Below are 13887 nucleotides of genomic sequence, written 5' to 3'. Positions count from 1 at the left end.
TACCTTCATTACCGGATAAAACAACAAAGAAAGACATTTATTTTTCATATGCATATGTTGATGAATTTTTAAAAATATTTTCTAGATCTAAGCACTAAAATATCATATCGCGACAGGGGATGCTTACTCCTCCTAGGCACCTGATTCCACCTCTAGTGTGTGCAGGGGTCCGTGTTTGCTCAACTATCTATTTTGTAATGCTTATAGGAGTTATGAGATTGATCACTGTTCGTTATCTTCACCTTGCATCCGTTACTTTAAACGGAACAGCCAATGCAGCCTTTGACCTTGATAACGCTTCATATTTGGTAATAATTACGTAATAAGGTCGTACTAAAAACCGGATCGAACTAGTTTGCACCTAACATGTATTCATTGTTGCGGTTGAAAGTGAAGTCAATTAAAAAAAAACTACGAGAAAATATTAAGTGAATGTAGATATAAAACAATATTAGTTTGATGATATCGGCACCACAATATTTATGATTTAAGTTCTTTATTTTTGTTCTCGTTATATTATCTTTCAATAGACTCATTTAAAGTATTTCAGAAATTCTATGATCGTTATAATTGTCTTGTTTGTCAATAAAATATATCATTGGGTCAGATGCTGTCTGACGTGTTTCATACCGAGAGTTAGGCTGTTCTTGACACACTGATTTTGACTACGGATTACTCCATTTACCTGATCAGGATATAGGTCAGCCAACAGGGGATACTTACGCCTCCTACGGAACTGATTCCACCTCTGCTATATCCAGGGAACTGTGTTTGTCCAACTCTCTATTTTGTATTGCGTATAGGAGTTATGAGATTGATCACTGTTCGTCATCTTCATCTTTCATTGAATGGATCTATAAATGAAAATGGGAATTTGGAGTAGGTGAAACGTCGATACTATATATAAATGTGGAATTGTACGCCACAGTACAACAGGTTTTTCATGTAGAAGCTTTTAAATTGATATTCCTTTATAGGAATACGAAAAACAGGTAAGCCAAACATGTCGAATTGTAGTCGATTACATCAATCTAAAAATCGAGAACAATGCAAACTGGGATCTCTAAAAAACAGAGTTTGGGTTAGCTGTAAAGGAAATGTAACCATCTCGATTGACCATTCATAGCCGCCTTAATCCCTATATCTTAAACTCGTAGTTAAAATAATTACGCAAAGAACAGCCTAAAACTTGGTATGAAAGAAGTCAGACAACATTCGACCTAATGATAAGTTATATTTCCAAATAAGATCATTATACCGCTCGTAGATATGTGACAATCTAATAACAGAGTCGTATAAAGTATTATCAAAAGTCACTTTGACGTTTACTACAAGTGTGTCATCAGACAAAAACAAGTCTTTTTTCATCATAATATGGTGTAATCACCATATTTACAGCATTTGGCGAATCAAATGTTCCATCTCAAGAGATGTTTGCAAGAAATTCATGAACTCCTTGGAAACTTCAAGACTAGAAAACATTATTTGTTTTCTTTTTGTTTTGGCATTAATTAAATTTCCTCAGACGAAATGCAATGAATCCAAAAATATCGCAGCCAACTCACGATTTCCAAATCAAATAAAAAAAAAGATATCACACCTCTCGAATGCTCAATGCCTTTAACTGGCTTCCAAATTCCAGTCTACGAAAAGGTGAACATAACGAACAGCGATCAACCGCAACTCCTATAAGGAATACAAAATTAAGAGTTGGGCAAACACATACTCACCAGAGGTAGTATCAGATGGAGGAGTGAAAATTTCCTGTCGACAGGTCAAACCAGCTGAACATTGCATGCATATTCTTCATTGGATTATCTACAGAAACTGACCAATTCTCATAAAACAATCAAAACCCCACAATACAGTGGACAGTTGCTACTTTATTTACCAGAACGTATCATGAAAGACAAATTAGTTTTGTTGCAGTTTTTTTTCTTTCTTTTTTGCAGCTCAGTTATGGAACGGTCTTCTGGTGTGCATTTGTTTTAAAACAATTGAAAACATACTTTTTATATACGATTTTTATCAACGTTTACAGGGGATGCTTACTCCTCCCAGGCACCTGATCCCACCTCTGGTGTATCCTGGGGCACGTGTTTGCCCAACTCTCTATTTTGTATTGCTTATAGGAGTTATGAGATTGATCACTGTTCTTTATTTTCAAATTTTATGATTTGTCTCGTGAAGTTTTATTGATTTTTATGAGTGATTTATTTTGTTCATCCTATATATTTTCAAAAACGTCTTTTGTATTTTGCTAAAAAGCTAATTTTAAAGTTATTTCTATTATAGTTGATTTCGAATGTATTTTGTCTAAATTATCTACATATAATCGTAAATGTGAGTGCATGCTTTTATCACATACGTGATTATCATTGTTAATATATCAACATTTGGTTAAATGTGTAGGCAAAATAAAACATGCGGTATCTTTTATATAAGCATTGAACGAAAAATATACGATCATCAAATCTAAGGAATATATGAACTCATTGATTATGGAGAAAATAATTCCATGTTCAATAATCAATGTCATAATGTCATTTCCTTGCTTAGCTTTGAAAGTTATAGCATTAATCAATATATCACATGTTCATATCTATGATAGATGTAATGCACATATGCATATTACCTAATTCCTAAACAGAAAATAAATTTCAATGTGATGTGTACCGCATATTCACCAGGATTTGAAATAACCTCCGTCATAAAAAAATGAAGTGAAGGTCACCTTTGAAATCATATGCTATCAATATAAAACTTATACGGTACCAATTTTGATGCACCAGATGCGCATTTCGATAGATAATGTCTCTTCAGTGGTGCTCAAGCCCTAATTTTGGTAAATCTAAACCATTGATTTAACAATACCGTTCTTCGTCTAAGGCACTACAATGTAGCATTACACACAGAGATATTTTCTGAGTTCCTGTAAAATGAAATGCATTCAATAAAGTGTAATGTTTTGCTCAGAACATTTTTGCAAAGAGCTTTAGATACATGTAGAACACCCTACACAATAGATAAAAATGACAAATATTGCTGAATGAATATGGAGTGTACCACAAATAGAATGGACTATAAGGAAGTATCTGATATCTCCTTGTGTTAAAGTTATATCCAATGGTTTTAGGAAAATACTTTTATAAGTCAAAAGGACATTCGATATTTTTAGCGCATCCGTTCAGAAATGTGATAATATTCCATCAACGTTGCTACGTGACCAACAGGGGGAATTACTATACGAAGAGGAAACGTCTACTATTATAATATAGAGGACATTGTTTTTCGAGAAACAGGATCATGTTTTGAAACAGGAAGTTGAGCTAAATAATAATGCATTGAAGAGTAACAATTGCTTTTAAAATATGTACTGATTTTTGTCGGGAAGCTAAGAGATCAATAAGTAAAAGAATACTGGAGTATATATTTCAAATCATGAATGGAGGTAGTAAACGTCCATATCAGCATTTTGATTTCCTGTATCATTCCATCTTGTCTATTAGTGCAAGGATTCTGGTGAAAATGTCATCATTCTAACAGTCACATTTAAAGTACCCTCTTTCCTAGACAAAGCATAGATCACTGGACAAGGAATTAAACCCTTTATACGAAACCTCTCAAAATATACACACTCTTCCTCAAATAATTTTTGCTTTACTTAGACAAAAAGGAAAGTCTATAACAGATCGCAGAGAATTATATTCTGTTCCCTTTCAAGTTATAAACACGGGACTACAGATAAAGGATTATGTGATTATGGATGTTGCCCATCACAGACTTCTTTAGCCACAGAGGATAACATATGATAAGTCTTCGGAATCATGCGCTCTGTACCATCAAATGATATTTACCGACTTAGCAATATAAGCAACATTCTTTCTCATTAGGATGTCCAATCTTGTATTCCGTCATATTTCAAGTCCATGTTAATAGTCTATATTTCCTACAACTATGCTTCTGCTATTGAATCCGAAGCTTTCAATTACAAACACGTCTAACACTCCTTACATATAGATCACCACGACTAAACAAAATCACAAAAAGTGGAAATAACGAACAGTGATCAATTTCATAAATCTAAAAAAAGAATACACAATTAAGAGTAGGCTAAACATCTTACATGTTCATCTTACAACATTTGTCCAGTTGAACAGACTAGCAGTGAATACATGTGGTGCATCTTGTTAAACCCTAACGTACTTCTTATGTGTAATTTTGCTAAAAGTAATAATCAAAGTAGTGTGTTATAATTAGACAAATTCAACCCCTTCAAGATTCCGATTGCCATGTCAAATTTGATATGCATATTTGGTGAAAATTCTTTTGTCAAGCTACTTGGTATTAGGAGCTAAAGTAAGATATAACTGACGGTGATATATTGAAAAAATCAAAGAACAAATAGACTAACATTTTTGTGATTGTGTATACATAGATACATTCGCATTAATTCAGAGTGAATCTGAAGTAACAGACTCGTCAAATCAGAAGAAAAAGTCGATTGAGGAATTACTGTCTCCCTGACAATAATTCCTGTTTCAGGACCAGTTGCTTGTCGTACGAGGCGACTAAATGGGGCGGTCCTTCCGATGAGACCGCAAAACGGAGGTCCGGTGTTATAGCAGGTGTGGCACGATAAAGATTCCTCCCTGCTTAATGACACCAGCGCCGAGCATAGGACTAAATAGTACACCCCTCCATCAGCCATGGTGACGTCAATGCATGAGCGAAAGATTACCGAGAGTAACGTTAAACAATATCAATCAATCAATTCTGTTTTTGATCTTCAATATGCATTGACTTCAGAGGTCACCAGTGTGGAAAAAGCAGACACAAGGAACTGTGCTAGTGTAATATCTGTAAACATACGAGAATTGAAACGAATTGTGCCAGAAAAAGACGAAAGAGAGACGCAAATTTAAAGTTAAAGAAAACCAGAATCTACATCGGGGATCAGATTGGTTGATCGAATAAATTAAACAATTTTTATAATTGATGACACTAATTTGGATTTAGCAAAGTTTTTCATTGGGCCACGTGAAATCAGATTCTCCCAATATGCCGATTTTATTGTAAATTTATTATCAATATTTCCTTTGAGTGGCAAACTAGATCATTATAACGACCATATAATTTGCGAAATGCTAATTTTAAACGAGACTATAGAGACCCCTATAATATCAACGTGTTTGTCAGTAGCCTGCCTCGAACATACTTAAAGAAAATGACAGCAACATTAACTCTTAAGTTAATTAGCATAATTGACCAGAGTCAATTATGATACTTTGATGAGATTATCAATAAAAACATTTAGTGTAATTCATCGCACCGTGAATTTAATACTCATGCGTTATCGAATCAATCTCCAGATTTCTTCCCTGGAAGTTCAAAATTTGATATTGAAATTCGTAACTATTTGACCCAATGATTATGTTGACTTATTATTTCTTTGTAGACTTCTCAGATCGGTGCTTTAAGGGAAAATCATACCGACAAGAGGAAGACAGTAAAGGTCATACATGTATGTGCGCCTCATTTGCAAAATACGTGTACCTAAATCCTGATTATCGAGATTAAGATACCACTAGACAATATGATGATTTGACAACTGTTTAATCTTTCACTAACATTTCTAACAATTGTAAACCAAGTATTATTTTGATACGAATATCATGCATCCTAATGTGTTACGGTTTTGCATTCTGTAGTGGTAATTACAAAACCTGTTGGGGATAAACTCTAGTATTGTTACAAAAGTTATAAAGAACAAAATACTAATATACTTTGATTTTGTTTTTATAAACCTGAAAAGGACAATTTACTTTATGCCTCCTATGAGAAGAATCCGTCCAAGCAGAGAAAAATAACTTAACACTGTAATGCAGTTGTGTCGAATATATCATTTATTGAATGTTATAAGGTAAATTTTTAAGTAAAATGTATAACAAACCATTAAGGGGCATCACCAGAATCAACAATACCTGCTGAAACATCTACACAGGTGTTAGTTAAAATATGATCCCCCTTTGAGACTGACTAGAAAATCACATGTAGTGCAAGTAGAAATACAAGTTACTTTGTATCAGAATTTAGATTGTCGAAAATATAGAAATATTTCCGTGTGGGTGCACAATTGTCAACTAGTTCAGTTACAAAACATGATACCGTACATGTACAAACAACTCTTAATTCTAACCTATATTTATAATGGAATTTATAATTTCGCTCAGACGTAAGTTATTTTCACTAGAATACTTTTGCAATTAGATCCTATCTTGAATGCGTTACACATACGATATACACGTATACTTCACTTTCAGGAATTCATTGACGAAATGCCCAGCGGGTTCTAAGAGATCTGGAAATACATGTATTGGTAATTTGTCATTTAATATACTACTGCCCATTGTGATAACGTTTGACATAATTGTTTATGAAGTTTTCAAAATAAATGGACATCAATTTAAATTTATATATATATATATATATATATATATATATATATATATATATATATATATCAGATTTCAAATATTATATGGTAACATGTGTCAATTAAAAGTTTCTGTACTGACCTGTTCTTATATTCGTATGAACGTGAGAAGAAAAATTATCTTGCTGTGGCCTTCAATTTGACATTTAGATATATCTACAACGTTTTGTCTATTCACAATAACAACTTTCATTCATATGTCGATTCGATATATCTTAAGTAAACTCCAAATAAAAGACACAATAGAGCCGTGTACGTCTGCTTCATACTTAGATATCTTATTGAAAGTAGACATTAACGTCAAATTAACAACTATACTGTATGACAAACAGGATGATTTCAGTTTCTATCCTCAACTTCCCATATTTATGTAGCAATATTCCATTATCACCTGTTCATGGTGTTTATATCTCTCAACGTATTCGATATGCAAGAGCTTGTTTTCCGTATAGTCAATTTTTAAATCGAGGCAAGCTACTGACATCCAAGTTGATGGTACAGGGGTTTCAAAAAATCTTGATTAAAGTCAGCATTTCGCAAATTATATGGTTGTTATAACGCTCTAGTTCGTAAATACAAAATAGCATTGTGTCAAATGCTGTATGACGTGTTCCATCCCATTTTAGGCCGTTTTTGGGGCACTGATTTTGACTACGGAAAATTCCGTTTACCTGATCAGGATATAGGGCTCACGACGGGTGTGACTGGTCAACAAGGAATGCTTATCCCTCTTAGGAACCTGATCCCACCTCTGGTGTGTCCAGGGGTCCGTGTTTGCCGAACTATCGATTTTTTATTGCTGATAGGAGTTATGAGATTGATCACTGTTCGTTATCGTCGCCTTTCACAAATTTAGGATGCTTCCAAATAATACACAAAATTTACTGATTTTTTTGTGAACATAAAAATACTTGAGTATTTGTTCACAAAACATATAGTGAAGATTAAAATATTGCTTTTATTCTTGCATTCAGAAGATCCAAACCTTTGTTCTCAACATTAAATTAATCATATTTCTAATGATTAACATCAAAATTGAAAAAAAAATATATTTAAAAAAAATGTAAAAATTTGAATTGAAAAATATTTTAAAACAATAAAAATTGAACCATTCCCTTTAAGGATACATCATTATGATTTCATATCTATTACTTTTAGATATATTGCCACTGTAAAATAATGAATGCATTGTTCGCGTACATCTAATCTGTTGTGTATGGGTATATACGTTTAAGCAACATCGTATCTAAAATATTTAAACAGTATTCCGTCCTTAAAAAACATGTATTGATAATTTCTTGTATGCGTACGCTACCACACAACCTTGGTATTTTCTCCTCAGAACCTGTTCATTTGTATTTTATACATCATCTTAAAAACATTGACGTAAGGAAAATATTGATACAAGTTGAAAAATACTCTTTCAAAAGGATATGCCACTCAATGAAAGTGTGTTCAAGCCCAAAGGTTTTCAAACTCACTGGCGGCTTATTTTAAAATTAGGATATATAGCACAAAAATAGTTGTGATGCTGAAAACGTACATTTAAAGGGGAAAAACTCAAGAGTACTTATGAAAAGGAAATGTACATTTTAGCATTTTTGTAACCGCATACACATCTATGAAAGGTGAAGATAAGGAACAGTGATCAATCTCATAACATACGTAATCTTTTTAGCGCCTGTGGTGGCAATCATGTTGCGTTAAATCGCAAACTTAAAATATGTATTGTTATGTGTGTATTTTAGCTTATGTATGGTTACAATCAGGCCAAATCAAATGCAAGCTAAAATAGTAAAATAAATGAACATTCTCCAAACACGCCACATATAATACATTTACATTATGCTGTTCCAGACGATCAAAATCTCGAAGGTGTTCAGGTTTTTCTATATGTATAATTTTACTTAAATACGTCCTTTTGAAATTCGACACAACATGACTAGAATAATGCCAAACGTACGATACAAATCACAAAAAGACCTTTCGAAAGCATGATACATGTGTGAAAAGAGAATGGTTTGGTATACACTGCAAATTACATGTTTAGCTCCTCGTAAATATACCAGTACACTAATTTATTCATTTAAAGAATCTTGTCCCTCTGGCTATTTTGGAGATGATTGCTCTGAACTCTGTCCTGTCAGGTCGTATGGGAAAGAGTGTGGTGGAAAATGTGATTGTTTACCTGAAGCATGCAATCATGTAGTGGGATGTACAACATTTCAAGGTATAGAATTTATGAACTGTTATCGTCCTAAAATAAAAAGAGTGATATTCTACTTTGCATTTAATAATAAATGGTTACGTATATATCCGTCCTACTTTTATTTACGATATACATTGTGAAGTTTATAAACAGCTCATTTAATTGTAGGAAAATAACATTACTCTTTAGGTTTAATTAAACTATATCTAGATATCTGTATATGTACAGTTTGAAAAAAATATTATTGCTATAAATACAACACAAATGATGCGATTGATAAGAGTTGCATAGAAACACGTACGTAGGGGAACAGGGGGAAAGATGGTATTATTGACAGCAGAAAATCGAGATATTCTGTTCATAAAATATCTTTATTTTAATGCGGCAGCTAACAAAAAAATCGCTGAGCAGATATTGAAATATGAAAAGTTACATGTATCCTATCACACTCAGTAGAAGTATTTCACAGTCATTATTCGTGTACTTTATATAAAAATGTAGTGTTCATTCATGGGAGAGGAATCAGTTGTATATGATTACATACGCAGTAAAAACATACAATATACCGAACCAGGCAAGTACAATCAGTGAGGGTGTGGGTGTCTTTATGAAAAAGTTTGACTTTTTTATTTTTCTTCTGATTTTCTTGGCCGTTTACGCCATCCCGATTTTATATTATATGAGATATGGTGTTTATATCTCTCAACTGAAAACATACACAACAGCTTGTTCTGCGTGTGCTCAGTTTTTAAATTGAGTCAGGCTACTAACAAACACGTTGATGATACATGGGTTCCAGCAGTACCGTTTAAAGTAAGCAATTTGCAAATTCTGTGATCGTTATAACATACTAGCTTGCCAATACAACCTATCATTGGATCAAATGATTTCTGACTTGTTTCATACCAATTGTTAGGCCGTTCTTAGCACACGGATAATTCCATTTTCCTGCTCAATATATAGGGCTCACGGCGGGTGTGACGGGTCGACATGGAATGCTTACGCCTCCTACGCACCTGACCCCACTTCTGGTATGTCCAGGGGTCCATGTTTGCACAACTCTCTATTTTGCATTGCTTGTAGAAGTTATGAGATTGATCACTGTTCGTTTTATTCACCTTTCATGACATTATTAAAATGCAAGTAAAGATGCAAGATTGCACCAATTGATTTTCGTCCCTTTGATCACCCAAACCGATCGGGCGATTGAGGAATATGAAATATCTTCATGGTTTCAGTCAATTTCTTTGCATATCCCTCACTAAAAACATATGTACCTGAAAGGAACATATACATATAATTCACAATGTTATGATTCGATTTGCAGTGATGTACAGACATCTTAAAAATCCTTATATATCAAATTGCTGATCTAATAACTTGGTATAACTTATTCGCTTTTCCATTCTGACACTTTTTGCCAGTTGTTTACATTCAAAGCTATGAAAATGTCAAAATATTATTCCATACTCAGAAATTGGAAATGTAAGACGCATGCCAATTTGTTCATGACAAAGGTCGATGATTAACGGGAATTTAAAGGGGTGAAATATAACAACCATAATTATCAGAGAAGGGGTGCAATATCAATTTTATATCAATCTCTTGAGGATGCAGTTCTATTCTATATTTGCTTTGAATTCCAGTTCAAGCATATGAATTCTATCCGCAAATATAATCTAATATGACAGAAGAAAAAGAAATCCACGCATGTACAAACTAACCAAAAATCTTTGTATTCCAGTATCGACATTGCACACAACTGTAATTGAAGGTAAGAATGTTATTGATAACCTCTCAACATCGAGGGCATTGAAATGAGGTTACATGTATTGCAGTCTTTGGTAACATTAATGTATCACTGATGACGCATTGCTATATTAACTCACAACCCCATTTTCTGTCATCCGAGAGGACTTTTGCTAGAACTTGTTTTCCTATACATATGGAGCTACTAGAAATGATATAAACACACATGATACTTCCCTTTAAAAGAAAGAGTCAATCTGAGTTACTGGTCCACTCAGACATCTAACGGAATTGTAATAATTGATAGAATCCCATCTGAAGTAATTCCAGTATAAAAAAAAAATTTCTACAATACTAGATTAAAAACCATCAACTGAACAAACGGCATATTTAATATATTTACATCATTTAGTTATAATAAACAGCACTTTTAGCTGAAATATATTTTTTGTTGTGATACTGCATATACGCAAAATGTTTAGAAACCAAATAAAACCAGATTTTTGTCATGCTATCGATTCCTCATTGATAGAAAACTACACCCCCCCCCCCCCCCCCAGTCTTAGTATCGTGCAGAAACAACCTCAGCAAGAGATGAATAATCTTTCGAGATAAGTTATTCGCAAAATCAGAACAGTTAAAATATCCATATTCTGGGTAATCATAGTCACAATAACATTGGAAATCCAGTATATGAATGGATAACATAATACCTATTTCCACATCAAAAAGTATGGACGGGTCTGTGCAATAAGGAAAAAACCTTGTCATTTTATAAAATGTGCCCAATTAATTTTTAATTTCAAACTAAATACTCATTAAGCAGACGAATTAACACTTAGATATGAAAATATTCATTTAAGGAATTATATGCCCATATCATTATAAATTCTTCCACGAATTGATTGACGTACTCAAATTTATATTCATTCAAATAGAATGAATGAAATATGTAGATAAATATGTAGAGACCGTTTGAAAGAATAGCGAATATTCGAATGCATTGTTAGTTCCAAATGCGGCAATCATTCTTTCAAAATGTTTATAGACCATAAAAATAGTAAAGGTAATATACAGGTAAGTTTTTTTGTGCAGGTAGGTTAATATTTTCACTTGACATTCCATATTGAACCATTATGTAATACGTGACAAAAGGTAAAGACAACGAACAGTGACCAATCCCGCATGATGACAAACTCCATCATAGCGTCTAGAAAAAAAAATATATTAAAATCTGGTATATCAAACACAGACAACTAAGCACCTGATCCCATCTCCGGTTTGTCCAAGGGATCCGTGTTTGCCCTATTCTTTTATTTGTATTCTTTATATTAACTTTTTCATCATATAACATCATTGTTAAACATCGATTATATCCTCCCAGACATCAACGCATGCAAGTCGATAAAAAATGAAAGTTACGAACAGTGATCAGCCTCCCATTTTCCATAGAGAACACAATTAAAAGTATGGCAAACACGAAACCCTGGATACACCAGAGGTGAGACCAAGTCCCCAAGACGATGAAGCATCACCCGCCTCGAATTCGACAATATGATCTGGGAAACGGAGAAATTCGTATTAACAATAAGTGTGTAAAGAAATGAACAAAAATCGACATGAAAAACGACAGACAGCATCAAACTTAATGACATGCCGCATTGTCAAATTGCATCGGTATAATGACCATGTGATTTGTGAAATGCTGACTTTTGATTTCCCTGTAACATCAATTTATTTGTCAATAGTCTGTCTAGATTTAAAAACTGATCATACCTAGATCATGCTCTTGATTAGTGGATCCGTTTAGAAACATAAACATCATGATGCAGGTGAAAATTGAAAATTGCTACAGAAATATAGGATCATCATACTACACTTTACTAAAACCCTTGAAATAAGTGAGATAACGACCTGTGGTGAATCTCAAATCCTATCAAGAAATTCGAAATTGAGAATAGGGCAAACACGAACCTTGGAAACACCAGAGGAAGGGAGGAGGCAGGGGACAGGTGCCTAGTAGTAAGCATTCCGTGAAAACTGGTAACACCATGTTGTATTTTTGCTTATAACAATTTGAAATTTGAAATAGGTGTTCAGGCAACTTTTTTTTTCTACTGTTACACATAATATTTTGTTTTGATTTTCTGGAGTTTGTTTTAGAAGGGACAAACCACACAACTGATGAAACAGAAGTGGATGATCATGATTGTCCACCTTTCAAATTCACGAGTCATCAAGTCAACACGAGGACAATCATTGTATTAGTTGCTTCCATTATATGCAGCGTGCTTGTGTACCTTATAATTTACGAGTTCAGAAAATATCGATACGCTTGTTTGTCATACTCATTTCCACAAAGCAGCACTACTACTGAATGTGTTTATGCAGAAATAAATGAAGTAAATTCAGTTGTAATTGAAAATGAGGGAATAATAAAGTTCTCTGCCAATAGTAATAATGGAAAGGCGTAGAAGAGAAGACAAAACTGAGGGTTAATGAAATTAGTTTTGAGAGTTGACATTTGTGATGATGGGTTTCACGAGACATAACCCCAAAAGAACAGAACATCCAAACTGTGTGTATTTATTTAGCTGTGATGGTAGGACATGTCATATGCACAAATAAGGAAGGAAACATACATCCACTTATTCCACTTTTGCATCTCTATATTTAGAAAGAGATGTTTTCCGTTCATGTCAGTTTTGATGGGTTTTGTTGTTTCGGTGGGAAGACTTAGCGTTTGCATTTCCCTATACACGTATTTAGAAAAAAAGATGTTTTCGGTTGATGTCAGATTCGATGGGGTTTGGTGTTTTGTTGGGAGGTTTACTTTTCAAATATAGATACCTTTGTTGGAATTTAAGAGATACTAGCTCTTCCCTTCGAACATACACCTCGAACTGAATATTGCAGCCTTAATTGATTAATAAACGCGATGGTGTCTATAGTTTATACTTTAAATCTCTGTAGTTTTATTTTTACCAACATTACTTTTCGTCTATAATCTTATGAAGTAATCATGAATCTGTGATGGTTTGATGGGATTAAGTAAAACTGAAGTGTAAGATAATGTAACCTTGTATTGTCATTCAACTAAACTGACAGAGGGATATAATGTATAGCAGTTATGTGAGGTGTGTTCATTGTGTCATTGATGTATGTAATAAATGCAATATAACACAACTTACTTGTTCTTGTTTTAAACGGAAAATAAACACATAGACAGTGGCATAAAAGATATGTTGAATTATGAAAGGTGTTAGGTGATTTCTGTACAATTTGGGAAAACAGTACTTCATAATATTTAAGCATTTTTGTTTTTATGAATCATACTATTATGCACACCAAATTTATGCTATTCATGTATTTTCAGTCAATACTTTTTAAGTTTTCTTTTCTAAAAAGCCATGCGATACTTGTGTTAACAAAT

General features: G+C 33.4%; 1 protein-coding gene across 1 annotated transcript; it reads left to right on the top strand.

The window, feature by feature from the left end:
• The first annotated feature begins 6134 nt into the window (after positions 1–6134).
• LOC125649619 (multiple epidermal growth factor-like domains protein 10) lies at positions 6135–13640 on the top strand. Its single transcript, XM_048877282.2, has 5 exons — positions 6135–6235; positions 6324–6379; positions 8589–8726; positions 10450–10479; positions 12618–13640. Exons 1-5 carry the CDS (start codon positions 6162–6164, stop codon positions 12926–12928), a joined length of 609 nt encoding a protein of 202 aa, XP_048733239.2. The 5' UTR covers positions 6135–6161; the 3' UTR covers positions 12929–13640.
• The last annotated feature ends 247 nt before the right edge of the window (positions 13641–13887 follow it).

Source organism: Ostrea edulis, chromosome 7 (assembly GCF_947568905.1).
Source record: "Ostrea edulis chromosome 7, xbOstEdul1.1, whole genome shotgun sequence".
Classification (NCBI taxonomy): Eukaryota; Metazoa; Mollusca; class Bivalvia; order Ostreida; family Ostreidae; genus Ostrea; species Ostrea edulis.
Note: the sequence above shows the minus strand (reverse complement) of the source record. Positions and strands in the feature narration are given on the sequence as shown.